The sequence below is a fragment of the Chroicocephalus ridibundus genome, chromosome 7 (genome assembly GCF_963924245.1).
Source record: "Chroicocephalus ridibundus chromosome 7, bChrRid1.1, whole genome shotgun sequence".
Lineage (NCBI taxonomy): Eukaryota > Metazoa > Chordata > Aves > Charadriiformes > Laridae > Chroicocephalus > Chroicocephalus ridibundus.
In genome coordinates this window covers 55,325,040-55,352,212 of record NC_086290.1, presented here as the reverse complement: position 1 = coordinate 55,352,212, position 27,173 = coordinate 55,325,040, and the positions used below count along the sequence as shown (strand labels likewise).

The 27,173-nt window shown below is 56.6% G+C and overlaps 6 protein-coding genes and 2 non-coding genes across 9 annotated transcripts in view; 2 read left to right on the top strand and 6 right to left on the bottom strand.

Moving 5' to 3' along the window:
* SMG6 (SMG6 nonsense mediated mRNA decay factor) overlaps positions 1–502 on the bottom strand; it is a 119,752-nt gene extending 119,250 nt beyond the window's left edge. Inside the window, exon 1 of the mRNA XM_063342485.1 lies at positions 421–502. Within this exon, the coding sequence (XP_063198555.1) occupies positions 421–484 (64 nt within the window). The 5' untranslated portion in view covers positions 485–502. The remainder of the gene's footprint in view (positions 1–420) is intronic.
* TSR1 (TSR1 ribosome maturation factor) lies at positions 372–9,403 on the bottom strand. Its single transcript, XM_063342487.1, has 15 exons — positions 7,184–9,403; positions 7,000–7,103; positions 6,478–6,694; positions 6,264–6,398; positions 5,275–5,702; positions 4,826–4,985; positions 4,328–4,500; positions 3,827–4,029; positions 2,841–3,003; positions 2,498–2,608; positions 2,009–2,141; positions 1,471–1,587; positions 1,036–1,176; positions 839–913; positions 372–743 (listed from the first exon to the last, which is right to left on the bottom strand). Exons 1-15 carry the CDS (start codon positions 7,281–7,283, stop codon positions 565–567), a joined length of 2,439 nt encoding a protein of 812 aa, XP_063198557.1. The 5' UTR covers positions 7,284–9,403; the 3' UTR covers positions 372–564.
* Positions 1,854–1,946, bottom strand: LOC134519091 (small nucleolar RNA SNORD91 family). Its single transcript, XR_010072141.1, has one exon. It is a non-coding gene; the product is annotated as a small nucleolar RNA SNORD91 family (small nucleolar RNA).
* LOC134519090 (small nucleolar RNA SNORD91 family) lies at positions 3,665–3,757 on the bottom strand. Its single transcript, XR_010072140.1, has one exon. It is a non-coding gene; the product is annotated as a small nucleolar RNA SNORD91 family (small nucleolar RNA).
* Positions 9,404–9,550: 147 nt separating the features above from the next.
* On the bottom strand, positions 9,551–17,731 carry POLDIP2 (DNA polymerase delta interacting protein 2). Its single transcript, XM_063342493.1, has 11 exons — positions 17,502–17,731; positions 16,693–16,774; positions 15,902–15,999; positions 14,988–15,084; positions 14,442–14,517; positions 13,790–13,897; positions 13,422–13,558; positions 12,382–12,408; positions 12,071–12,196; positions 11,584–11,663; positions 9,551–10,026 (listed from the first exon to the last, which is right to left on the bottom strand). The coding sequence occupies exons 1-11, from the start codon at positions 17,672–17,674 to the stop codon at positions 9,912–9,914; spliced, it is 1,119 nt and encodes a 372-aa protein (XP_063198563.1). The 5' UTR covers positions 17,675–17,731; the 3' UTR covers positions 9,551–9,911.
* Positions 17,732–17,765: 34 nt separating this feature from the next.
* Positions 17,766–20,489, top strand: TMEM199 (transmembrane protein 199). Of its 2 annotated transcripts, none has more exons than XM_063342499.1 (6): positions 17,766–17,998; positions 18,085–18,158; positions 18,236–18,325; positions 19,489–19,522; positions 19,825–19,937; positions 20,054–20,489. In XM_063342499.1, exons 1-6 carry the CDS (start codon positions 17,827–17,829, stop codon positions 20,147–20,149), a joined length of 579 nt encoding a protein of 192 aa, XP_063198569.1. In that variant the 5' UTR covers positions 17,766–17,826; the 3' UTR covers positions 20,150–20,489. The 2 variants fall into 2 exon arrangements, with proteins under 2 accessions (XP_063198569.1, XP_063198568.1); XM_063342498.1 differs by having other exon boundaries at positions 17,770–17,998; positions 19,486–19,522.
* Positions 20,490–20,626: 137 nt separating this feature from the next.
* On the bottom strand, positions 20,627–22,592 carry SEBOX (SEBOX homeobox). The gene is made up of 2 exons (XM_063342497.1): positions 21,841–22,592; positions 20,627–21,702 (listed from the first exon to the last, which is right to left on the bottom strand). Exons 1-2 carry the CDS (start codon positions 22,294–22,296, stop codon positions 21,463–21,465), a joined length of 696 nt encoding a protein of 231 aa, XP_063198567.1. The 5' UTR covers positions 22,297–22,592; the 3' UTR covers positions 20,627–21,462.
* Positions 22,593–22,608: 16 nt separating this feature from the next.
* KIF12 (kinesin family member 12) lies at positions 22,609–27,166 on the top strand. Its single transcript, XM_063342490.1, is given in 17 exon segments — positions 22,609–22,783; positions 23,096–23,161; positions 23,294–23,411; positions 23,414–23,580; positions 23,757–23,832; positions 23,966–24,100; positions 24,186–24,321; positions 24,583–24,674; positions 24,922–25,057; positions 25,149–25,267; positions 25,393–25,497; positions 25,579–25,868; positions 26,051–26,234; positions 26,345–26,428; positions 26,505–26,641; positions 26,754–26,884; positions 27,028–27,166. Coding segments are annotated over 17 exon segments (2,121 nt in total). The 5' UTR covers positions 22,609–22,703; the 3' UTR covers positions 27,093–27,166.
* Positions 27,167–27,173: the final 7 nt, after the last annotated feature.

Genomic DNA, 27,173 nt, shown 5'->3' with positions numbered 1-27,173 from the left:
GGGATAAGGGAAGCTGGCGTTGGTTTCTACAGCACAGAGCCACTTGGTTCCAAAGCAAAGGGTTGCTACTGGGGGGGCCTGGAAGCAAAGCGCTGCCTGTTCTCCCCTCCCCAGCCACCCTCCTGCGGGACAGGCCTCCAGTGAGCTGCGCTCAGTCACTCTCCCCAGCTGCTACTTCGCCTTTCTTTCTCAGCGTCACCAATAACTTCCAGCAAACTCATGTCCTTGAGACAGGAAAACCCACCACTATGGCAGTGCTCGAGGGAAAAACACCAGCCCCAGGGGGCCAGGGGGTTCACATGAGAAGGGGTGCACACAGCCTCCCCATTTGGCCTCCACAGCCGGCCACCACCAAGACACAGGCACTTAGATGTTTTTTTTAAAACCTTTTCCATTAAGATAAATAGCTGTAGCTGGTACCTGAGCAGCAGCTGGTGAGACAGCCGCTCCTGTACAGACCCCAGCAGTAATACGTCCGAGACATCAGTGCTGTCCTCGCTGTGCACGGGCTGAGAACAGCATCCGGGGAGCTAAGGCACAAACTGCATTAGCCACGCTGGAGACTTAATCCATTTCCACCTCCTGCACCGGCAGCACACTCTCGCTCCTCACCCACGGCACGGGCTCCGGAACATGGGGGTCAAAAGTCCATTTAGGAAAAACACGCTTGTAGAGGTTCAGCAGCACAGTGTCCTGGGACTTTAGCTGTCCATCAAAGTGACACTTCATGTGACCATGGGTCCCTAGGCAGAAAGCAGAAGAGGCCATTAGCTGTCTCTTCTGCCCAGGAGGACCACATCCTGCCCAGCATGACAAGAGATAAAAGAACCAAATCTACCTAATGGCTCCTTGATGTGTCCTCTACGACCCCACTTTGTCCTCAGCTCCACTGGCTTAAACCACATCACATCCTCTGGAGAGCAAAACACAAAAGGCAGGTAAGAATCAGGCTTTGCTGCACCAACACAACCACTCTCCCAAGGGCAGGAGTTCTGCTTCCGCATCCCCTCCTCCCACCACAGAGACAGGCTGTACCTCTGTTAAAGAACATGTATCGCACGACAGCCGTCTTGCTAAAGATCTTGAAGGGGTGGCCACTGAGCACTAGCCGCTTGATGACGATTCTGTCCGGGTCCACAGAAAGCAGAGAACCCGTGGCAATGAGGTCGTGCATTCCTGCAAGGCAGAGTCACTAATGCGCTGGGGCAGCGACACAGAAGGTGTCTCCATCACCTCCTGCCCCACCACAACCCCCTTCCCCAAATGGTTCCAGGCCCAGAGTAGTCCCACAGCAGGGACAGACAAAGGTGATACTGGGGATGGAAATGCATTAATCTTCTCAAACAGCATGAAGGGGACAGCTTTTTCAAGTCCTACTTTGTAGACAGATGCACTTGTAAGTGCGGTATAGGGAAGGCTTGCTAATGTTTTGTTTCCCAGACACTACCTCCTCAGCACATACCAACTTACCGTTACTTCTCTGTTTAAAAAGAAGCACTGAGGCAGGAGGGAAAGTGATGGGAGCGTAAACGGTCACCACCAGGGCAGCATCCAGGCGCAGGAAACGCTCCAGCTTGTGCTTATCAGCTAGGACAGAACAGCAATGATCAGGTTCAGACCAACAGCAGTCCTCGGAGCCCTGGGAAACCCCATTGACCCCATTCTTCCCTGGCAAACAGGCTCTTGCACTTTAGGAAAACAGGTGACAAACCCCCCTCCTCTGCTGGCACGGACTATCTGGGAATGACGGTGATCCTCTGAGCTACCAGATCACTGTGTGGAACCTGCCACCGCCTTGCCTGGACCAGTGAGCCACCTTGCCCAAGCCCTTCCACTCCCAACTATTTAGTGCCTCCCCCGGAAGCCTCAGAGCCTAGGAATGAGTCTTCAGAAGAGTCCTTCAGCCAGGTTCAGACACCACGGCTAAGACATCACAGGCTTCCTGCCCTAGAAACCCCAGCGCAACCTCCCGGCACACCTGTGCCCACCCCACCGGTCCCCCACAAACCTGAGGTGTGCTGGGAGAACAGGGGGGATGCTCGGAAGCGCCTGAACCCACAGTGAAAGATGAGCTCCTCCTTTGCCCTCACTGGCTCACTGTTGCTTGGATGCTGCCGCACCAGGAAATTCAACACGGACATCTGCAAGAGAGGCAGCACTGTGAGGGGCTGGCCGACAGCAGGGCTGGCAAATGGTGCCCAGAGCAGAAAGCAGTAGGACACGGCGGCAGGGACAAAGCCCTTGACGATGGCTTCCCTGAAGACTGCTGATCACCAGTGCAGACACCTCAGCCAGGCTCAGACACTCTAGCCTGAACACCCCTGGCAGCTTCAGCCTGCTCTGACCAAAGGGAAGGTCCTACTTTGAAATGCGAGCAACGTGGGGAGATTTCAGCCCAAACCCTCTGCAGCCAGAACCCTTCCAACCCACACAGCCTGAGGGAATCAGACAAGGAGCTGCACACCTACAAAATATCAGCAGGGCCATACTTAGTCACCTTTTGTTCATGGGGAAGCAGCGAGAACAGGACTAGGGGCTTCCCTTCTTTGAAGCTCTCCATCACTGAGACAGGGACATTGCAGACATGAAGTGTAACGTACCAGCCAACCTGCCAGGAGAGGATCGGTTATAAATATTTCTCTCAACAGAAAAGTGTCAGAAGTAACATGTGCCTGAGTTAGAGAGGGAATCCAGGAGAACAATTTTATCTGAACTCATGTCTTCACGCTAAGAACCAGCTGGCCGAAAAGATCCACCCCGCCACCTCCCTGACAAGTCTTTCCTACCAGGAGCAAGGGAACACAGTAGGGGAAGAGATCAACAAGAGAAGAGGGCGCTACCGAGGCTCCTTCAGTCTCTTCTTTCTCTATTTGCCGGAAGAGGCGCTTTCTGGTTTGGGAGAAGTTCTGGAACTGGAAAATCCTGGCATAATCCCTTGGGAGATTCTCTTTGGGGTCCCATGGAGAAGTCCGGAAGCTCTTCAGCCCCCTGTACTTCTGGAACCTAAAGGACAGATAACAGAAAAGACAAACTGCTTCACCAATCGAGGTGTGTGTTCAGCACCTTCTGTGGTCCGCAGGGACTCAGGCCTTCAGAGAGGGCAAAGGGAGCAAAGCAAACGTTAGCTCTCAGAAGAGATCTTAGGGCAAAGAGAACTAGAAACAACAGCCAAGTCCCCAAAAAACCTTGCATCAGGGCTCTACCACCCTCCTCCCTCTCCCGGGTCTCTCAAAAGAGAACTTCTCCAAAAGACCCCACAAATGATTAACAGAAGGAAACAGATGCATAGGAGAAGGGAGTTGATGATAATCGATCCTACCATAAGGAAACAGATGCATGGGAAAAGGGAGCTGATCCTACCAGAAGGAAACAGGTGCATGGGAAAAGGGAACTGAAGATCATCGATCCTCAGAAACAATTGCCAGAAGGAAACGCACAAATAGAAGAGAAAAGGGACTAATGATAATCAATCATCATAAACAATTACTCTGCCTGAAATAGTGAATACGTATGCAATATTGAATGTATATAAGAGGTGGGTGAAGTATTAGCTGGTGTGCCTCTGACTTGAGTCATGCACCCAGCGCTGTGCTTTTGCTTTACTGACTTTGTCCCTATAATAAAGTAAGTGCCATTTCTGTTTAAGGGATCTGGCTGTTTATTACACCCTGGAAGCCTCAGAGCCTAAAGATGTGTCTTCAGAAGAGTCCTTCAGCCAGGTTCAGACACCACGGCTAAGACATCATAGGCTTCCTGTCCTATCTCACCAAACTAGACAGAAGGGCACCTTCCAGCACCTCTCCCAGCAAAGCATCCTGTTTCTTACCGGACTCTTGCAGGTACATCACGTGGCGTGTCCACCTCATCCGGAAACATTTCATCCATTCTCTCCTGTTTGTATCTCTCCAGCATCTCTTCATCTTCCTCCATCTTCTCATCGTACTGGTCATCCCGCAAGCACTCGGAAACAGTCATGGTCTCACATTCCTCCTCTGCGCGTTCCTCTCCCTCCTCGCTGCTTTCCCCCTCCTGCCACAGAGGACAACACAGAGGCTGTGAGCACACGTGCTCTGTCGATGCCCATGCAGCACTGCAAACCCTCCGTGCACTCGCACTGTGTGAATCATGAGCCGAGTTACACCACAGTGCCTCATTTCGGTACCTAACAGGCCAAAGAAGCAACATGATAGAGATTTAACAATGGAAATCCAGGCGAGTCCTGGCTCTTTGTTGTGCCCTTGCATGGAGCAAGCCAGGAGGACAGGATTGCCCTAAGATATGCAATAACACCATGGAGGTCACCTGCAGTATGAGCTCTTGGAATCACCTGGGAAACTGCCTCTTCCATCATATCATCATCGACGTCATCATCTTCATCTTCATCTCCATCATCATCATCTTCTTGACTGCCCTCCTCTTCATCATCCACAATCCAGGCAGCCTGGTATTTGGATGTGCCTTTGGGGACCTTTACCACCTTCCTGTTTGCCTTCAGAGAAGCTGTAGGATTTCCCACCAAGAGTTAATACAGGAACAATTCTCCTTTCCATCAGCAACATTTATACCAGGAGAGCCAAGATCAGCTCTAGACCAGAATCGGTTTTCCAGCACAGAATTTGTGGGGGTCCAGCAAAGGCAGCTAAAACGTAACCCTGCTAACTGCCAGGCAAACCACTCAACCCACTACTCAGGTGATGGGACTAGGAATGGAAGTCCTGGGCTCCCAACTAGCATATTTCTTCACAGCCATCCCGGTGACAGAGGGTTTCTAACAACCCTCTTAACAGGGATGAGGAAAAGGTACAGAAGTATTGCTACTACTCACCCTCTGCCTCTTGCAGTTCTTCTTCGGTAGGCCACGTCTGCTCCCCTTCCATAGGATCAGGAACCACTTCTGACTGCAAAGACTCCTGCTTGTTTGGATCTGCCTTCATCAGGACCTTAACGTCTTCCTCCATCTCATCGGTACCATTTACAGAGTCATCCTGAAGGGCAAGAGCAGAGTTTCCAGCTGTAAATGCACGTAACTCAAGCTAGCGAACAGTCTGAAGTGAAACTCCTTTCAGTATCACATTCATTATGCTGTAACATAACATTCGTTACATGCCACGTACAAGGAATCTCAGCTCAGTGGCAGAACACAGCCCTACTAGCTCTATTGATAAAACTCCCTTTATCCCCCCTTGAGCACGTACACCCAGTTGTATTTTCCTGAGGAAAGTTTAGAAACATTGTGTTCTATCGGGACCAGCAAAGCCCTGACCTCCCACACACCTGTATCTCCATGTCCTGACTCCTCTTCTGTCCTTTAACCACTCGGGGGTTCAAGGAGAGGGGGTCGGGGGGGGCATCCACCTGGCTCATCTGGAAGTCTCCATGCCCCACAATATGCACCAGGCTGTTCACGTCGAGGGTCTGTCCCCGGACAAAGCCGGACACTTTCAAGGTCCCAACCAGGTCGCTCTCCTGACTGGGTACAAACTCAGCAGCGTAGGCGAGCAGGTGAGCCCGTCTGTCCCGAAAAGCGAGATGCCGCTGCTTCTGGGTGGCGAGGTGCCTCAGCAGCAGCGAGGACTCCTGCTCCGTGTTCAGGGGGAAGAGTTTGGCCTCCGGAAAGCGCTTCTCAATGGCTTTGGCCAGTTTCTTCCTGGCATCTATCCGCTTCTTAGGTGGCAAGTCAGTGCCCCCTGGGACAGCAAGAGCTACCAGGCAGCGCATAGAACAGAGTTCAGGATCAGATGGTAAACCTTCCTATACACCTTTTACCAAGCATTAACACAAACTCAGATATCAGCAACCCAAATAACCGAACAATAGATTCATGCCACAAGTTACAAAGGCAGTTTCACTCATTCAAAAGAACAATTGGGATACAAAAACCTGTCTTTAGAGGTAAGATTTTGAGATGAAATGAGACTATGGAGATAAGAACCCAGGAACGGAACTTAGCAGGAAAGTATCCGAATCCCTTTGCTCTGCTCACCTGAATGACCATTACAACGCTAAGCACCACCACGCACACAGAGGTCTAAACCTAGAACACTCCTTTTATCCCCAACACTCCCCTACCAGGGTAATAACACAACAAGGGAGCGTGACAATGGCATTCGCCCAACTGATCTATGCTCAGAAACAGAGCAGTCAAAGACCTATGATCACCTATTAACATATAGAGTTTTTGATTACTGCAACAGCAAATCTCCATCAAGCACCCCCTTGACCTATGTCCCACTAAAAGCCCTTAATGTTTCTCACTCGCTCACCGTAACTGGGGAGCCCCTGTGCGAAGAGGCAGGAGAGGCAGTACTCCCCTGCGCTGTCCCAGCCATCTGCAGGATCCAGGATGAACAGGAGGGAGTCAGCGACCTTTGCTAGGTCTAAGACAGCATGAAGGTCCCCTGCACACAAAACACCTCCATTACTGAGGCTTCCAGGGGTACAGAGCCAAGAATCACACCGACAATGGCATTTCCTCACCTGCCTGTGCTGTCACGAAGCGCCAGCGCTGCTTGAGTCGGGGACAGAGGAGAGCAAAGCCACCAGCTCTCCCCTCATCCACGTGGACAACCGCTGAGTCCTGGCTCTGTAGCAAGCGGAGGGTGTTGTGGGCTGCAGCCCTGCTGTGCAGCGGCACCAGAACCACGAGGTGCGGGGGCCCGTCCCTGCTTCCCAAGCTCCGCTTCTCTGCCAGCACCTGCAGGCACAACTCCAGAACGTGAGCCCCAGTCCCAACCCAGCTCCTATCCCGCCCACCAGATCAAGACCAGATCCCTCCGCAGCTCAACCTGAACCCACTCAGCCCAGTAACGTTCCGCTTGCCTCAGCCTGAAAAGACCCAGGCAGCCCTTCTTCTCCCTGGCCCGGCTCCTGACTCCCTCCGCAAAGACCCAAAATGGTTCGTCCTCGCAGACACGCACCCACACCGAGACCCGCACCGGCCCCATTCCCGCTCCCCCCTCGCAAACACCCGAACCATCCCTGTTCCCCCAGAGCCCTCACCGCCTCCTTGCGCTGCCGGCGGAGCTGCAGCGCCTGGTGCCGCCGGTCCACCCTGCTGAGGTCGCGGAGCCGCCGGCGGGGCTGGGCCTTGACGGAGAGGCGGCCTGCGGGGAGAGAGCGGTCAGGCGGGCCGCTGCGCGCAGGGCCGGCGCGGGGGAAGGCGGCGAGGCCCGTCCCGCCTCACCTCCAGCACGGCGCTGCGACGCCCCGCTGTGCTTCCCGCCCTTGTGCGCTTTGTTCTGCTGCTTCAGCGGCCCGGGCCGGTGGGCGCCCGCCGCCACCATGCTGCCTCCTCGCCGCCGCTGCCTCCTCAGCGCTTCCGGCGCGTCACTTCCGGCGCGGCTACGCACGCAAGGCCACGCACACGCTAAGATGGCGGCCTTAGGGGAGGGGATGGCGGAGCCCAGGGCCAACTTACCCGCCCAGAGGGAGGAGCGGCGGGCCCGGCCCCCGGGGAGGGCGGGAGAGCTGCGCTGCGGGGCCGGGGCGAGCCCCGGGGCCGGTGCAGGGAGGGAGGCTGGGTGCAGGGAGCGCCGCGGCGGGGTGGGCAATGAGAGGCAGGAGCGACCAGTCGTTCCTTCAGCGCTTTATTAATTGGTTCTTTGTACAGGTATTTACACAAGAGAGGAAGGCAGCCCGCCCGCGGAGAGAGGGCTCTGGAAACAGCCTTGTGGGAAGCAGCAGTTGAGCAAAGGCCAGCCCCGAGCCCGGTACGGGGCCCCCCTTCTGCCCCCAGCCTCCACAAAGACTGATGGAGCAGAAACATTCCAGCCCCGTTTGTTACTGGCAGCGCTGGTCACCTCGGTTCTCGCCAATCATTATCCAGCCCAGAACGGCTGTTCCTGGGCCCAGCCGTACCCTGCCCGGTGGCGCATCACGTCACACACCCCTGCCCCCAGGCCCACGCAGTCACTCAGGAAAATAACTCTCTCTGCTTGTTACTAGAAACGTTAGGTCCACAGCACCCCGGCAAGACGGGCAGGCGAGCAACAGGGTTAAACATTTACAGCGGTGTTGCAATTGCCAGTAAAGCTAAAGTGGGTAACGCAAGAGTGAGGCAGGGCAGCTGCTACTCCCATCTGGATTAAGCAACTGCATGGGAGGGGAAAAGCAAGTTCCTGCAGGACTCTGCGTCCTCTGAACTCGAGGAGTCACCCCCCCACACTTTTCCTCCTGAGAAGAAATCGGTATGACAGCAGCAACGTGGGGTTGTTACTGTGGGCTGTCCTTTACAGATCCTTTTCTACCCCTAAAAGCAGGCTGGCTGTCTAAGCCTCTCAAACTCTTAAGAGCAAAGTAGATTGCATGTCCTACCTGACATGAAGGAAGACAAAATTAAGAGACTGATGACAGAGAACACTGTTAAAGCAGAATAATTAAGTCTCTTTATGCTGGTATCTTCTGGCTGCAGGACAGCATGAGTCTCTCCCACTGTCGTTTCCAAAGGCTGAGACAGCCCATAGCGCTGCCACAGCACTGCCTTGCGCAGTCAAACGTGAAGAGGCTGCTCAGAGAGGACTCGGGGGAAGAGGAGATAACTAGGATACTTCTAAATCAAGAAAAACAACGGTCCCGTCAGTTAGTTATACCTTGTCATTTAAGCAAGACTAGGGAAAGGAGCAAGGTTTGAAACTTTCTGCCTAGGGTTGCTATCACAAAGCCAACTACCTCTGCCCCTGCAAGTCACCCAGAAGTCTGGAAACGCAGCCAGAAGGGTCCTGCCGCCAAGGGGGCCGATGTCTCTCCAGATCTCTGCAATCCTCAGAGCTGCCGAGAGCTGCTCCGGCTTGTAAAAAGAGCTAATGCCTGATTTTGCAGTATGGACTGGGTCCTTCGCATGTAAAAGCAAAATTCCCCCAAATCCATACATCATAAGCTTACAGCTGTTTCACTGACATGCGTGGTTCTGCAGGACTCTCCGCACAGACTACCAAAAAAACCCATCCCGATCCGCCAAGCAAGCAGGAGCAGAAAGCCAAGCACTACCTCGCTGTGGCCAACAGCACTGCAGGTTAAAACAAGCTCTTCCCGCCAAAGCAGAAACTACCAAGAAAATATGGTTGCAGCCACAGCACAAGCGAGGAAGTACCCTCCAGCAGCTGGGATGCACATCCCTGCAGCGAGGCAAGACCTTGCACGGGAGGGCCCCCTTCAGCTCTCCTGTAAGATCACAACATACTGCCCGGTGCTCTACACGCACAAGACACCACGGCAGCCTGCTCAGAGTCACCTGCCGATCCCCCTTCCCCGCTCTGAGCTCTCTTCTCCAAGAAAACGGGCTTCGCATCGCTCCAGCGCACAGCCTAAACGAGCTGTGCAATGAGGAGCGGAGCTCACAGGCTGTTCCGCCACGTGCTGGCTACATCCCAGAAAGCAGCTGCATTGCAGGAAGGCCGGGCTCCTGTTCCTGCTCCCTAAAACACCTCACTGCTGCCTCCTGAAGCGACAAGAAGTCTCGGCCGGCTCCGCTTTGCCCATGGGCGAGGGGGAAGCGACAAGCCAGGGCAGGCTGGATGCAAAGCCTAGGCCCTGGTTTATAAAGGAAGACTGGTTGCAACTGGAAGGGCCAGTTTATTAGAGAAACCTCACATTGCAGAGAATTCACAACACATTGGAAAGGGTCCAGGCCTGCTGAGGGGGCCAAGTCTTCTGCGGCACCACAGATCTACGTTCCCCAGCTCCAACCCCAGCAGGTGCCACAAAGGGGAGGGTTAACTGTAACACAGCTTATGTTTACAAGCAGCCTGAGAGAGCCAGTATTAAAGTTCAAAAAAGCCTCCCCGTTAGACAACAGTTAAAACAGAAAATGGTTTAAAATGTTTAAAAGCTCCGTGTTCTTGGCTGCAGCATAATGGGGAGGCAAAGATCTACAACACACACAGGTCTCTGTGGGTCTCGGCACTCAGTCTGCTCTACCAGTGAAGGCCGGAGGGGGGGGTCTTCTCGTCTTTGTTGCTTTCCAGAGAAAAGGGTGGGATTCGGACATCAAAGTGGGAACCATCAGGCCTCTCAAATCGAAAAGTACCCCTGCAAAATAACGGCAGAGATCACGCTGAGGCCAGGGACAAACACAGCTAGGAATCATCAGCAAGAAGGCAAGTCATGAGCTCTTCCATATCCTGCGCAGGGACTCTGTGGCTGCATTTGCTAAGCCGGTCCAGCAGCAGTACATCGGTTCAGCAGCAAGGACATCTGCTTGCCAAGATGACTCATTTATTGGAAGACTCCTCGGCAGTTTACATCACATCTCTAATATACATTTCCTGAACAAAGATGTCATAATTGGAGCCTCCAGGAGGTAAGCGCACTCCACGCATCTGTGGCAGTGTTTACCTAACTCCCACCCCACAGGAGACACAACCATCTGAGCTATTTTTACACACTGATTACACGTAAATTCAGATTCGTATTTCTTGGCAGAAACTCCACTGGGTATGAAGCCTGCAACAATATGAAATCCCTTCACAGATGTAATTTGGAATAGCTTCTGCTTTGCATTTCAGAACTGAATCTGCCTGTCCTTGTACAAACAAAGAATTTGTTTGTTGCCCTGAACTACAGATGACAGTACAGCAGAACATGACATGGGCAAGAGGATCATGGAGATAAACTAACAGGTTCTCATGAAGGAGGGGATGCAATCAAACACGAGAAGTCAAGCCAAGCTGCAGAACCTTTGTCTCCTTTTCTTCAGGATGCATGGCAGAGAGGGAAAAACTACTAAACAATCTGGTTTTACTCCCCAGGGCATGCACTCAGGCAATTCAAAATGCTTAACGTGGCAAACAAGGGCGTATCCAATAGGCAAAGACCTACTCTCTTGCTTTTCCCAACTCAAAGGCAGGTCCAAGGCAGCTTAACTCTGAAACAGATCTACTTAAAAAACGCAAGCCAGAGAGACCTGTCATACACAAGGCAAGAGGTGGCTGTGCATTTCTTGTCCACAGACAGGAGACACTAAATGTGCTAATCCACCTGAAATGGTGTTTCCCCAGAGGGAATCTGCTTTAACCCTGAAGCACAGGAAAAGAACAACTCAGCTGAGCACTTTCCTACCTGCACTTACAGAGGACGAGACCCTGAACACCACTTAGACTGAAGGCCTTATCTGGGAACAACCCCACGCACCAATTCCTTACGGACACAGAACTGCAAAGCTTTACTCGGGGACAGAATCAAAGCCAAGTCCTCTCCAAAGAGAGAGGATATCCGTCTACACATCCCTGCTGCCTAGGGAAACACCAGCATGAAGCCTTGCCTCTTGCACCAAGGACTTGCACCTGAGTACAGCAGAAGATGACAGAGAAGTGCTTTGTGTCTTTCCAAATCCAGTCTAGCACTGACCAGAGGAAGAGGATAAATTAGCCTGGAACCTCTCTCGGTGCAGAGAATCAACAGATCTTCTTAGCACTAACTGGGATACTGCTATAGAGAAGCTCATAAAAATGTTAACTATCAATTATGTCCGGTCCAGTCCACTTCCACCCACTTTTCAGCCCTAACTCCAGACTGCAAACTGCGTCCCAGCTCAGCGCTGTGGGGTCCTATATCTAAACCGCTACTGCAGTAATAACTGCTTCTTACCACATGTGACCACTGGATGCCTGCAGGGAGACGTGACTGCTGTACTGAAATGCCGGCTGTTCTTTGGATAAAACTGGCTCCTGAGAAGACAAGAAGAGAGCACTCTGCATCAGCAACGGATCTTAACGTTTCTCCACAGACAGGCATCAACTGAGAATTTATACCGCAAGAAGAAAAACAGAGCGATCCACAGCTGAGCATCGCTACCAGTTACATAGCAAACAACTCGCTCAGTGAGTAGTGCCAGAATCACGTACTATTCTGGTTTTCCCATTACCAGTCATTTAGGATCATTCTCTAATACTCAGTGTGAAGTTTCAGTTCACACGTACTAACAACAAACAAAAAGCTCACGTGATTTTCTTCATTGCCAGTTTCCTATTCCATCTATTTCTACCGCCACTAAGCTATTTCCAGGCAAATCAATTCAAGCGAGAGGACTCCAGCAAAGGGCTGCACTTCCCAAAAGAAACCACAGGATACTTACCCTTCCTACAACGCCGCGGCCCCTGACCGTTTCCAAGGTGCCAGACAAGCTAAATATCCTCCAGTGCCGTTCTCGGAGTTGTACCACTTCGCTGTCAAGGTTCTCCAGGCGAATACAGTAGCGCCACTGGACAGAAGAAAGACTGTTATCAAGAACTGGAATCAGCTGCAAGCAGTTGATAACCCATAGCCGATACTGGGAAACAGTTGCCAGGCAAGGGCTACTCTCCCTCAGAGCTTATCACACAACAATGATGCCACGGCAAATAAACTCCTTCCCTTTAGCTGCTTCGTGAAACAAAAGGCACTTACCCAGTAGACATGGGAATTCTGGGCTTCCTGTCAAGAGAAACAAAAGACTTTAGCAGCTGCCCTTCAACGCTCAGCGCCAAAACCTCTTCAGCTGTCAGCACAGCACAAGCACAGGGGCTCTCACTCCATGCCAGATTGACGCGGACAACTCACATGAGCACAAAGACAGCTGCTCTCCGAAGCAGTCCATCAGTTACCGCCTGGCACTGGCTCTGCTCTAGACATGTAATCATGAGGTGGGAGATTTGCAAGGATCTTGTGACTACGGAGGGTTGATCTCCATGTTAATTACGCACTTTCTACAGATCTAGAAACACCCGTTTCCTTGCCTTCAGGCACCTGTTTTTCTGACAAGGTTAGGACAAACATCAGTTGAGCTCCACAGAAGTTGCAAATCCACACCAAAACATCCACCTGCCACGGCGCAGGCTCCCCAGAAGCTGTGCTTGTCCAGACTCGGAAATCAAACTGCTGCGGTAATTCCCAGCCCTCCCACTCAGAAGTCTATTGGAGCCTCATTATTTCAGATGGTCCACGTGAAGTTCTTACACTATAAAGAGCACACGGTTGTCAGGTAAATCCAGAAGGCTTTAGCCAAACCCTCTAACCCGCATTAGAGCCAGGAAACAGGGGTAGACACCCACAGCACCTCACCAGCGGGCAGGGTATGTCTGTCATTACAGGACAGATGGCCTCGGTGACACCTTATGCACACGCCCATCTGTGACTGAGGCAGTAAAGGACCAATTCACAAGCCTTCCTAAATATCTTACTAACACAGTAAGATTAGTAAGAATAGTAGAGGTTTATTTCCCATCCTACAAATAACAAGGAAAAGCCAAGCTGCAGGAGCTATTCTCCAAAAATATATGACAAAACAGTTTCACATTCCGCTGAACATAACAACAATGAAACTGCAATTAAAAAGGCCTTTCTCCAGTAAGCAGAAGGTACCTTCAGCCAGTAAACTGGTCTTAGAAAAAAATACACCAGTTAGAGAAATCACAAAACTAACACACCGACGTGCAACACAGACCTACCCTCATGCCCATATAGAAAGGGATGACTGTGACGCGGATGTTCTCTGTGGTTTCTCGGTGCACATCGGAGAGCTCTAGCCAGGGGTGGTTCTTCTCCTGCCATGCACACAGCGTATCCCTCGCTACAAAAGGTGGAACTGCGGGGAGCAAAAGATGAGAGTTTATGAGAGGCATACCGTAACTGGAGTGCTTTCCCCTCAAAGCAACTCCTTCCACATAATTACAAAAAATATTTGAAGGAGGCTTTAATGTAACAAACTCCAAACGAAGATTTTTACACCAGATCCAAGATGATGGGTTCTGGGTACTTGTCATAAAATACCTCCAGCATCTGGCTCTGAAGACTTCCCTCTGAAGCCAGAAATTACCTTTTGTTTGGTCGTACATGAGGAACCTCTCAAAGAGCTCATGCTGGATGGGCACTTGATCAGTGGAGCTGTAGGGAAGGATATCTTCATGGCTTACGTAATCTAAACCTGAAAAAGAAACCCCAAAAGCCATTGAACTTCCCCATCAAAGAGCAGCTCAGAAGTCTCCCGGCAGGGAAATAGATCACGCTACTAAGATGTTAAGAAAAGGACTTTGGCAGCAGAAGCCATAGCTCTTACCATGATTGCAAGCAAGAACAGAGGAAACAGGCCAGTAATAACCCTCATAAATGCTGCCTGGAAAGTGACTGTGCTGCCACAAAACGACTTTGAGCAGGAAATGCACAGGACAGGAAGAGATCTAGCTGCCCCGGTAATAAAACACAATAGCCTATATGCAACAGAGTATGCGTACGGGATCTACGTCTCAAGAGCTCAGAGTCTGCCCAACTTCCATCTACCCAAAGGGGCTTCAGGTGCTTTAGTCACTCTGTTCTTTCTAGCAGGGCCCTAAACCGCAGACGGATCCACTACAGGAATCTCCTGTAGGTACTGCCGCTTCACCGGCACATGCTGACTGTCAGTGACTCCTCTGACCTCACCTCATGACAGTCCATACCTCCACAGAGGCTGAAGGTGTATTTTTACTCACCTGGTATAGCATAGAGGGCCCTGCTGTCATCGTGATTTGCCAGGAACGTCACTGCTTCCGTCTGTGATCTCTGGGACTGAGAAAAAGGGAGGTTTATATCTTTCTGTGTGGATTGCTGTGGGCCAGTTTCCAGCCACATTTCAGTTTACTATTGTGGTTTCTAAGGTGTGTAATGTTTATTTTATTTAACCAATTCACCTCAGAACATCTCTCCATTTAACTCCTCTTGACTAACTCTCCACTCAAACAGCTGCAGAGCTTTTTCAGGGCTGCAGCCCCCATTCATAATGACCTGTGCGCAACAGAGTCGGAATGCCAACAGGATGAGGAAGGGAGTGCTGGAAAGGGGAAACATGTCCCAGAAAACAGTCATATGACAATCCAGATTATCTTTCTCGGGGAAAATATGACTTGAACAAATTTCTCCTAAAATTCTAAACAATCAAGTTAGCCACCAAAGCCATTTTCTTTCAGCGCCTATCCATCTGAAGCATTCATATAGGAGAAGATATTTGAGTTTCAATACCAAGATTATTGGTTACTTACTATATGTGGACAATCCCGGGCATCTATTAGCACCTGATAGTAAGTATGCGTTTTGCCTTTGACCTCTTTGGAACCATGGCCTGCTGCATTCTCGCTTCTGAAAAGAAGAGCAGAGCACTGAGCTCAAGCACGGAATGGCAGCAAACTGTCATTACCAGGACCAAGCACACTCAAACAATGATTTTTAAAAAAATACATTTCACAGTCTGTAATCATCCAAATTAAACTCATGTCACCCACCCACAGCACAACAGATGAGCTGAGATGAAAATCAATGGTGTTTGTCACAGGCACAACAGCTCTGTTTTCGGACAACTCGGAAGTTCTTCCTGTTCAGTCCAGTCTCCTGTTTGGGGTGGGTATTTCTACCGCCCTCTGATTCTCTCTCTGCTCACTCCTCATTCCTCCCTGACTCCACATGGACAATCACCCGGCACACCTCCAACGCAGGCCAGGGGGAAAATGGGTGGAAAAGGGGAGAGAGGCAAACCGTGACTCAGTCCACAAGAAGGATGAACTTGGCCTGGTAGGTTGAAACTGGAGGGGCAGCTGAAAAATCCAGCTTACTGGCAATCTACAAAAGCAGCAGCAGCCTGCTTTTTTAACACGGGAGCCTAGACCTAACTCAAAAAGCTACACAAGGGGGTTTTTTATCACGAAGAATGCCAGGAGAATGGTGTGCTGGCTGGTTTTTTGTTTTGCTTTGTTTTTATTTCCTTCACACACACACTCTCTCATCCTTCATACTTCCATCCTGTCTCTAATTAACACAAAATTAATACTCAAGCAACTTCTCTTCTTTAAGCACCTCTCTTCTAGTTCACATTCATGCGAGAGACCCATACCATTGTCCTCCTTAAAAAGACTTGTCTACCCTAACCATGAAACTTGCTACAAAATGTAGAAATCCTTACTTTTCTGTGACAGGAGAAGCCACATCTCGATCATAAAGCCTGGCTTGCCAGGGAAACAGGACTATTCCTCGATAGCCAAACACACTGTGAAGAAATAGCTGAAAGGTACAAATAATTGCATTTGAATGCACAGCAAGCTTTAATCAACTTAGATACAATAGAAAACATGAAGCCAAAAGCCCTTTTCTGATAGTATTTAAAAAATCTGCTAACTGAGGTAAAACTAGAAACATTTACAAAGACTATGAATGCGTGGGATGGGAACACAGGGAGAATCACCACTGTGCAAACTCAGAGCAGAAACAAAGAGGGAACATAAACAGTCGGGGATGAGAGAAGAAATTCCTGTCATCTCTACTACATAAAAGTGAACGCCTAAACCAGTAATAAAGTAATAGAATGGCAGAACCGCAGAAAGGAGACCAGCATGGGAGAGACCGCTCAGCAACGCAGAAACAGATCTGCGAGTCACACGCACAAAAGTGACAAGTTTAGTTGCTATTTCTCAGATTCAGTTATTGTCTCTTTCGCTCCTACACGGAGAAAATCCTGAAATAAAACCAGCGGAGCAAATGACATTGTAGGAACATTTGTGTCATGCTGCAGATTCTTATCAACTTGCTACTGTCAGATGACTGACAAACTGCAGACACAGCAGAGACAAGGAGCACTGAACTGTGAAACTTTTGGCCTTCTACAGCACAGCAGCCTCCTTACGGGTAAATCACTCAGCCACCCGATCTGTGCGAAACAAGCCTGCAGGATCAGCTCTGCTCCCCAGAACCACTTACCTGTCCCGTCTCGTATTTGCCGTGCTGCTTTGGTGCCTCAAACACCCCTACGGTCTCCAGCACTTTGCCCTCTGGACGGTTTCTAGAAGCAGAGAAGTAGTTTGGTGGATGTGCAGGAGCCGAATCAGCCTCTGGGCTAGGGGGCACGCAGCACCTGAGTCCTTGGCACTGGCCAGGCACAGCTCCCCACCTTGTACCTCCCTCAGGTACCACGCATCCCCCACAAGAGCCCCACTATGCGCTAGGCTGTCTCCCACCCCTTTGCCTGTCTCTCCTTTCCCACCTGCCCTGCACAACCCCTGCCCAGGTGCCCCTTTAACCCAAACCCCCCTCTCCCGCATCCTTGCCCCAGCCACCTCAACAGCCCCCCAACTTTTCCAGCCTTCCCTCAATGACCCAACAGTCCCCCAACCCCCACACCCCCCAAACACCACTTCAGAACCCCCACACCCTTCCAAACACAGCTGAGCCCCTCACCCCACCCCCAAACACCCCCTCACCTCATCCCAAACACCACTCAGAGCCCCACACCTCACCCCCAAACGTCCCCTCAAATCCCCTCTCCTCATCCCACCCCCAAACACCCCTCAGAGCCCCTCATCCCACCCCCAAAACCCCTCACCTCATCCCACCCCCAACCCCCCCCCCCCCCCAGCGTCCCACACCCCCATCCCCAAACACCCCACCACCTGCCTCCCCCAACCCCCTGACACCTGCTATCCCTCACCACAGCCCTGCCCTCACCACCCCCAACCCCCCCCCGGGCGCAGCCCCCCCGACCACACGCCCCCCTCCGCCGCAGGCCTCACCGCGACGAGAGGTGCCGCCACGGCGGCAGCAGCAGCGGTGGAAGGGCCGCAGCCGCCCCCACGCTCAGTGTCCGCGGCCCGCGGGGGGGTGTCGGTTCCCAGAGCGGCGGCCCGCGGGCCCGACACCGGCCCAGCGCCGCCGCCACGTACCGCCGCGCCGCGCAGCCCGACATCCCGCGGCCGGGCCGACCCCGCCGCCAGCCCACAATGCACCGCGCGCCCCCCTCCGCTTCCCGGCGGCCCCCGCGGCACGGGCAGCGCCGCTCTAGCCCGTTGGCGCTCTCTATGGCGTTCCGTGTCGCCTAGGCGACGGCGGCCCGGCAAGATGGCGTCGGCGGTGCTGGCGGGGTGGCGGCTGCGGCAGGCCGTGGAGGGCGGCGAGCTGGCGGGGCTGCCCGACGGCCTGCAGGCCGAGCTGGAGGCGGCACTGGCCTCCCAAGGCGCCCTGGTGCCCTTCAGCCTGCTGCGGAGGCTGCACACCGCGCTGAGGGAGGCAGGTAGGCCGCGCCGGCCCTGGCACGACAGGTTGCGACAGGCCGCGACAGACCCGGCCGCCGTTAACCGCCCCGTCCCCCACCCGCAGGGTCCCCGCTGTATCTACATGAGCTCCTGGAAGGCAGCGAGATCCACCTGCCTGAGGTGCCGGTACCGCCGCGGGTAGGTGAGGGCCGGGTACAGGCCGCAGGACACAGCAGCAGTCCCCGGCCCTCACAGTGGCTCTGCTATTCCCCCAGAACCCTGAGCTGGTGGCCCGGCTGGAGCGGATAAAGGCTAAACTGGCCAACGAGGAGTACCAGCGGATGACCCGCAACATCACCGGCCAGGTGAGGGGCCTTCTACATTGCCTGCCATCAGGATGCATTCCTCAAAAGCATGGCTGTTAGCTATCTGACAGAGGAAAGGAAATTTGCTCCATAGAGTGCAGCACAGAGGGAATGTGGGTAGGGGTGCACGCTGTAAATGCATGGGGACAACAGCTGCAGTATTGAGGGCAGAGGTGGGACAGCATAACCAGATGGTGAAATAGAAGAGATGCTGATGTTTGGGAACAGCTCACTGTGCCAAAGATCTCAGGTTTTGATCTGGGAGACAGAGCACCTACGGTAAATGTTTTACTGGGAGTATCCATGCAGCCTTTTTCTGAACAGTTACATTTTCATCATAGTTTTAAAATGAGATCACTCATGTCAAGGTAAAAGCTAAAATAACAGTGTAATACTTGGGCACTCATTCTTTCCAAGGAAGAGGTGAGCTCTGTTGGCATGGTGACCGTTTGGACAAGCCAGCATCCCTTCCTCGTGATCCTGTCCTGCTGTCCCTCCTCCATGCTGCGTCTGTTGTCCCTGTGTGTTTGAGTCCCTGTACTAATCCTCCTGTTGCATTAACTCTTGTGGGAAGATCTGCTTTGCTGTCAAACTTGGCCGCTTCATCTATGAACCGGAGTGGTTTTAGCAGAGCTGTGTAGTAATGGCAGCAGCGTTCCTTTCAAGTAACAGAGAAGCAGAGGAGTATTCCCATATCTGTGTGCTCATCATGTTCTTCCCTGCCTCCCCCCCAGTATTTGGTGTTTTAAATTGTGTCACCATGTCTGATTTGACAAAGAGCATGCAGAGCTTTACAACATTTAGTTCTTGCCCGCTGCGTGAATGTGAGTGACAAGGTGACACCCTTTAGTGTCTCTATTATAAAGACAAGCCTGCAGCAGACAACCCACTTGCAAGAAAATGCTCACACACTGAGAAGTGCTTTGATTAGAAATGATCCCTTCTCAGCATCCTTGCATCGGACCACAAACGTAAACCCAGAGAAACCCAGGCCCTGTGGCGCTGCTGCTCCCCCACAGCCTGCCCGACTGCTGCCAGGGCCCCCCGGCAGCTCTCAACTTCTGAGTCTTAGGGACAGCACAGGGCATTGGTGTTGCTTTTATTATGCAGTTAACATTAAAATACAACGGATCACAAGTTGTTTTAATCCCTTCTTTTAGCAGATGAATGGGACATTGGCCGAATTTGGGAGGCAAGGTGAGTGTCTGCCTGTCCTGCTGATGCCTGGCAGTGTGTAACTCCAGGTCAGTCATCAGACGTCCCTTCCCTCTCGGAGTATCTCAGGTTTTAATGCACAAAAGCGTTCCTCAAGTAAAGGAGCAGCCTGGTTGTCGTTCTTATAAATATTTCTGGAGGCATAAAGCACGTGAATCCTCGAGTATTCCTGTAGTCCAGCTGAGGCAGCCTGAGGCAGGCTCCAGTAGCAGGATTACAGCTTGTCCCCAGCCCTGCTCTCCAACCCTTACCTTACAGCAATCATCTTTCCCCCTTCTCTCCAGTTCGCTCTGTTAAAGCCGTGGTCATCACCATATTCAACTTCATTGTCACCGTGGTGGCCGCCTTCGCCTGCACGTACCTGGGCAGCCAGTACGTCTTTGCAGAGACCGCGGCGGTGAGTGAGCCCGTGGCCTGGGGGCACGCTTGTGGCGCGCTCTGTGCCGGCCAGGCAGGAGCAGCAGCTTGACCGCACACACGGAGGGTCACTTATCTCTCTTTTTGTGTCCCCAGCGCGTCCTGTCAGCGGTAATTGTGGCCTCGGTGGTTGGCTTGGCTGAGCTCTATGTGATGGTGCGGACCCTTGAAGGGGACCTTGGGAAACTATAATCACACGCATCCCCGTGAACTGCGGCCCTCGTGCTGGAGGCTTTTGCCCTCCCCAGGAGTCATTGATCTGGGGCAGGTTTCTCTTTTACCATCTGTTTGTACCTGCTCCTGTTACCGGGAAGACTGCCGCATTCCTCAGGCCTCATCCTTTGCTTCCCGCTCCTTAACGTTCCTGAAATGAATCATGGATTAAAAATCCTGCAGCTGCGGAAGAGAAGAGCGGACAGCTGTGGACTCTCACCAGGCCAGCCCAGAGAGGGGCATTAGCTCCTGCTGTTCTCCTGTGAAGTTGCTGTCCTTTTATTCTGGAAATAAATAACGTTGCGTGTTTGCAAACTTCTTCCTGCCTGATGGGAGATGTCTGTTGCTATTCGAAACACTGACCTGACATCTAAAAGACACTGCAGAGAGCTGTGAATCTTCCCTCTCCCTCTGCATCCCACAACCTGCTCCAGCTGAAACCTCCCTTTGCCTGCCCTCGCTGCTCCTGCCTGCTCCCTCGCCTGCTTTCAGGACAGTGTTTCTCCCTTGTCAGCCGCGTGGCAGCACCCAACCCAGCTTGTTTTTTGGGGTGAGGCTTTTCCCCCTCCAGTTCAGGAGGACAACGGTGTCCAGTGCAGCCACGTCGGGGCTGGCACCCAGCTTGGCTTTGTCTGCAGCAGCTCGGCATCCCCACAGCCTCTCCGGACCCACAGCTGTCGGTGCCTCGGGGAGGAGCACGAGCTGTAGCTGCCCATGCTGTGGGGTGCGTGGCTCTACCTCCCCTGCCACGGGGGACCCGGCTTCTGTGGGAGGGGACGCACCTCAACACAGAGCCCCAGGGCTTCTTGGGTGCCACAGAGCAGAGAGCAGAGCCAGCTCAGTGCACCCACGGCCCCACGGTGGGGAGGGGTCACCGAGGCTGGCACTGCTGGGCCTGGACACCTGCCGGGTGGGCACCCTGCCAGGGCCGGACACGGTGATTAATGTTCTGATGGCAGCTAAGCCCCTCTGCAAACACGCTTTAATATCTGATACGGGGGAGATCTGCCGGCACCTGCGAACGTGCCTGCGGATTAGGGGCGGCCGCGCCACAATCATCTGCAGATACGGCCTCAGATTAAGGTATTTTTTCCAAAAGATTAGTCGGTATTAGGGGGCTGATGGGGAGCTGGCCCCGCCATGGCCGCACCGGCATTTAGGATATTGGATGACATCCTTGGGACCTTTGGGACCGGCAGTAATTCCACACCCTAATGAAATCGCAACGCTAAACTGGGGGGGGTCTTGGTGCCGGGGGGAGGTCCCCGGTGCTGGGGGGGTCCCTGCCATGGCTATGGCTCGCCCAGGTTGGTGATGGCCGCACTGTAGATGAGGTCGGAGATGGAGCCCAGCGAGGTGGGGAGGCCCGGAGTGGGGCTGCGGGCTCCCAGCGGCGGCAAAGCAGGGTCCGGGCTCGGGGTAGTGCTGTCGGGGGGTGCTGTGGGGGGGCCCCGCTCCCTGGGCGGTGGCAGCGGCGGTGGCTCCGGTTTGGCGCTGCGGATCCTGCGTGCACGGCGGTTCTGGAACCAGACCTGAGCCGGGCATGGAGGAGGGGGGGGGATACACCATGAGACAGTGGCCCGACGGCGCGGCCCCGCGGAGGAGGGGGGTCCCGGCCCTCCGGGAGGGACGGAGGGAGGGACGGAGAGGGGGTTCCCGTCGGCGCTCACCTGGATCTTGGCCTCGGGCAGCTGGGTGAGCTCGGCCAGGCGCTCCCGGGTGGCGATGTCCGGGTAGGGCACGCTGGCGAAGGCCCGCTCCAGCTCCGACAGCTGGCCCCGGCTGAAGGTGGTCCGCCGCCGTTTCCGTGGCCCCCCCGGGCAGGGACAGGGGCACGGCCCCGGGACACGGCCCACCCCCGCCGCCGCCACCGCCGCCGCCCGCCCGCCGCCCGGCCCGCCCGCCCCGTCGGGGAAGCGGAGCAGCGGCTGGGGGGCGCGGGAGGTGCCCGGGGCCGCGCTCATCCTGCCCGGCTCCCCCGGCCCCGCCGCCGCCGCCCCGGCTTTTATCCCCCCCTGAGCCCCCCCCGGCGGGCTGGGACCGCCCCGAGCGGGCGGTGCTGCGCCCCCCCAGCCCTTCCCCGGCGGCTCCCGGAGCCGGTCCCCGCTCCGCGCCCCCGACGGCATCACCCCGGCTGCCGCAGGGACGGGTCCCCCCCCCACCCCAGCACCCTCGGGGACCAGTGACCCCACCAGCTGCCCGTACTGGTTCCCCTCCACCCCCCCCGCCACCGTCGGGGCACAGCGGATGAGATTCGGTGGGTCGGGGACCCCCAGCTGGTGCAGGAGCCCGGGGCTCCCTGCGCCCCCTTCCCGGCCCCCAGGGCCGAGGTGCCACCTCCTGCCCCCCCACCCCCCTCCCCGCGTCGCCCCCCGCCGTGCCTCGGCCGCCCTCCCGCGGGGCTGGCACCGGTCAATGTTTAACCGGAGCGGTGGTACCTGTTGTGCGGGGCAGCCGGGGCCGGCTGACGGTGGCTCCTGCCGGGACCGGCCGGGCGCTGCGGCCACCCTGAGCGACGGGTGTTGGGGGGCGAATGGAGGCGGGGGGGGAGCAGGGCTGGGAGCCCCAGCCGGGCGCACGGCCCAAAACGCTTCCACGGGGACAGGAGAGACCGTAAGTCGGCGAGGGGACGGAGGGGACGGAGGGCACCCTGTCCTGGAGCAACCAGGGCCTGGGCAGCTGGCCCTCCCCGGCCGATACAGCCGTCGGGGTGGCTGGCACCCCAGAAAGGCTTGGGGGGGCACAGGGCGGTCCCTCTGCGGGGATATGGCGGGGGGATGTTGCACACTGTCCCCTGCCAGACCCCGGGGGACAGCACGAGCACAGCGCGACCGTGGGCCCCTCTGCTCCAGCCCCTGGGGTGCCTGCGGGCAGGTCCCCAGCCGGGGGGGCACCCACCACCCCGCTGCCCTCTGTTCCCCAAAGGAGCCCCGGCGAGGAGCGGGAGGGCCCCGTGGTGGGCAGAGAGACGCGCCTGAGAGTGGTGCTGAGGTAAGAGGGGACGCGAAGGGCTCGGGGACATGGTGGGGACCACCATCGCTCCTGCCCGGGGCAGGGGCACTGCGGGGGGGCTCCCTGGGGTCCCCATACAGCGACACCTCTGTGTCCCCACCCCACCATTAGGGTCCGGCCACTGACCTGCACGGAGACGCGGCGAGGTGACCGGCAGGTTGTGCACAGCCTTGGCAACAGCACCGTCCACGTAAGTGCCACCTCCCCACTGGGGTGCGGGGCGAGGAGGGGGGGGGGCTGCAGCAGCCCATGAGCCGCCACCGTCCCTGCACCCAGGTGAGCGCGGCCAGGCACGACGCCACCTTCGGGTTCAGCGCCGTGTTCGACGCGGGAGCCTCGCAGGAGGCCGTGTTCGAAGGCAGCGGGATGAGGCAGCTGGTGGAGCTGGCGATAGACGGGTGAGTCCTGATGAGCCCCCCCCCCCCCCCCCACGGACCCCAGCCCCCCAGCTCACCCCACTGCGCTGCACCCATCCACGCCTCGCTGCTGGGTCTGCATTGCCGGGGCCGTGCCGGGAGGTGGCATCCCCGTGCCACCGCCTGGGGCCGTGCCTGAGGCTCAGCATCTTCCCCAGCTTCTCCTGTACCGTCTTTGCCTTCGGGCAGACCGGCTCGGGGAAGACCTACACCCTGATGGGACCCCTCACCCAGGTACAAAGCTGTCCTCTCCCCAGGCTGACCTGATCCTGAAGGTGGGACGGGCTTTTCTCACCTGGTCATGGGTGCTGGGAGGAGGTGGATGCCAAAGCGGTGTGACTGCTCGTCCTCCCCGGTGTTTCTGCAGACCGAGACGCGGCCGGCGGCCCCGGGGCTGCTGGGGCTGATGCAGAGGTCCTTCGCCTGCCTCCTGGAGCAGAGCCGGAGCCGCGGCTCTGACGTGGCTCTCAGTGCCTCCTACCTGGAGATCTACAACGAGCAGGTAAGCTCAGCCACCCAGACAGGCCCTGCTGGCACCCCATGCTCCCGCTCCCCTGGTGCCTCCCCTCCGCTGTACCACCCCCCAGGTCCGGGACCTGCTGAGCCCGGGGCCACCATGTGCCCTGCCCCTGCGGTGGAGCAAAACCCGCGGCTTCTACGTGGAGAACCAGCTCAGTGTGGACTTCGAGAGCCTGGAGGCCATCGCTGACCTGCTCCTGCAAGGTGCTGAGCCACAGGCAGAGGGCTGGGGCTGTGCAGGGGCATGTTTGGGGGGGGGTGCCAGACCCGCTATGGGGGTTCTCAGCCCCCCACAGAGCTGTCCCCAGGACTGGTGGGGCTCCGATGGCAGCCAAGAGGGCCTGCTCCTCGTCCTGTCGCAGAGCCCAGGCAGGCTCGTGTCTGGCAGGGGGTGCGCAGTGGTGGTGCCTGGGCGTGGGGCATTGTGACCCCCCTGCAGCTCTCAATCCACTCCCCCCCCGGCAGGATCCCAGAGGAGACGGACCTCGGCGCACGCCCTCAACAGGCACTCGAGCCGCAGCCACGCTCTTCTGACCATCCATGTCCGCAGCCGGGCTGTGAGCACGCGTCCTGCTCCGGGAATGTGGGGAAGGGCTTGAGGGGGGGGAAACAGGGCTCTTTGTGGGGGTGCAAACAGCCCCAGGGTGGAGGGTCACATCCTCCTCCCCAAGGTTGCGTTGGTGGGGCTGGGGTGTGCAGCAGGGAGCCTGATCCCAGACCCAGGGGTTGGGACACTGCTGTGGGCCAGCGGGAAGAGATGTGGGGGGGCCAGAGCATGACCCCCTCCAACACATGTCCCCCCAGCCCGGTGCCTGCCCCAGCAAGCAGGGCACGCTGTGCTTCGTGGACCTGGCCGGCAGCGAGCGGGTGAAGGAGACCGGCTCCAGCGGGGAGCTCTCCGTGGAGGCCAACAGTATCAACCGCAGCCTCCTGGCACTGGGTAAGAGCCCGGGGACACCCCACCACGGGACCACGACCTGCTGGTCCCCGTCAGAGCCCTCTTGCACCATCTGTGGCTCGTCCTTCGGCAGGACACTGCATCTCCCTGTTGGCCAAACCCCAAGGGAAGCGGACGCACATTCCCTACCGGGACAGCAAGCTCACCCGGCTGCTGGCCCGCTCCCTGGGCGGCTCGGGCGTCACCTTGATGGTACGTGCATGGAGGAGGCTGGGCAGGGGTCCACAGAGCTGCAGGGGGCTGGGCTGGGAAGACTGGATCGGGACGGGCGAGACCCCCTGGCTGGCAGCTCACCTGCGGCTCTTCCTCGTCGGCAGGTCGCCTGCATCTCCCCGTCCTCGCGCTGCCTCTCGGAGACGCTGAGCACGCTGCACTACGCCAGCCGGGCCTGCAGGGTCACCACCAGACCCCTGGTCAACAGGGTATAGCAGGCAGGGGCTGCGGGCAGGCTGCTCAGCCCCGCTGCTGGGAACCCCCCCCGAGCCACCTCCTTGTGCTCCCAGGTGTCCCGGGAGAAGCTGCTGCAAAGCTTGGAGGAAGAAATCCATGCCCTGCAGCTGGAAAACCTCTCCCTGCGCCAGCAGCTGTGCCTGCCCATGGTGCCGACGAGGAGCGTGGAGGTCCCCGGGACCCCCCCGAGGGTGGAGGCATGGCCAGGCTGGGGAGGCAGATATGGCCCTGCAGGGCTGCGTCGCTCCCCTCTCGAAGGGCAGCTCCCGTCGGAGGGAGCCCCAGCCTGGCCCAGCCTCTATGGCCTCCTGCGGGACTTCGTGGTGGAAAACGAGCAGCTGAGGTATGGGGGGAACACGCAGGACCCATGAGCAGGGGCTCAGGGGGACAGTGGGGCAGCCAGACCCCTGGCTGGGTGGCACCGTGTGTCAGCCAGCCTCTCGGGGGACTCTCTGGGGCCGGGCAGGGCTCCGAGGTTTGCCAGAGGCTGCCGATACCCTGCCCTGCTCCCTCCCTGCTCCCCAGGCAGCGCCGGCTGTCCCCAGACCCCAGCGGTGATGTCCCAGCTGGCCCATCCCGCAGAGCCACCCGCAGCTCCTGTGACAGCCAGCCCTGGCTCCGGAGCGCCCGCACCCCCCGTGTACCCCCCGGCCATTCCGCGAGGCTCCGGCAGCCCCACGCGACGTCCGCATCTGGTCCCCGGCTGCCGGTGAGCGTGGGTGGCCCCAGGCCCCACGGGCGTCCCCATGTGGGGCTGTGCCCACGGCAGGGTGAGGATGAGCAAACCACCCACCCGCTGCCGTCCGTCCCCTCTTGCAGAAGCTGCCTCCCGCCCCCGGCCGCCCCGGCTGCTCGGGGTGCCCCCAGTGCTGCCCCGGGCCGGCCGATGCCATCATGTCCCAGGTATGGCCCCGGGGGTGTCCTCGGAGAGGGGTGGCACAGCGTGGCACAGCAGCCTGACCGCTCTGCTCGCCCCCAGGTGCTGCCAGGGCCCCCTGCGCCGCAGCCCGTCCCCCCTGAGGGAAGCACCAGCGTCCTGCCGCCCGGCCAGGAGGACACGGCTCTGCCCGGCTCCCGTCAGCTCCCCGGGCACCCCCAGCCGCACCAGGGGAAGCGGTGAGAGCCTGAGGCCACCCCCCCGGGCATCACCTGCAGCTCGGGAAGCCCCTGGGGTTACGGGGGGTGGTGGGGCAGTGGGTCGGGGTTTATTCATGTGTCCTCACGGCAGGAGCCGGGGCAAGAGTTCGTCTCGGCGAAACCCGCTCTCCCGGGAGCTGCCAGGCGCTGAGCGATGTCCCAGCCCCGAGGGAAGGGTCATCCCATCAGCACCGCCGTGGCCGGGATTGCCGGAGCCGAGAGGTGAGCAGGGGGGTCCCTCGGGGATGGGGTCCCTCGGGGATGGGGTCCCTCGGGGATGGGTACCCACCCCAAGCCCAGGCACGGGGCTGTGGAACTGATCTCGGGGGCGCTGGAGATCTGATCCCACCGTTGCCGGCTGGCAGCCGCCGGCACCATCCCTCTCTTCCAGTGGGAAGAGGCACCGGACTGGCTGGCGGAGCAGATCTGAGCAGCCACAGCCGCGCCGTGGAGGGGGCCAGCAGCGGGGATCCGGCTCAGCCCACGCGCAGTTGTTACACCTGGGGGGACG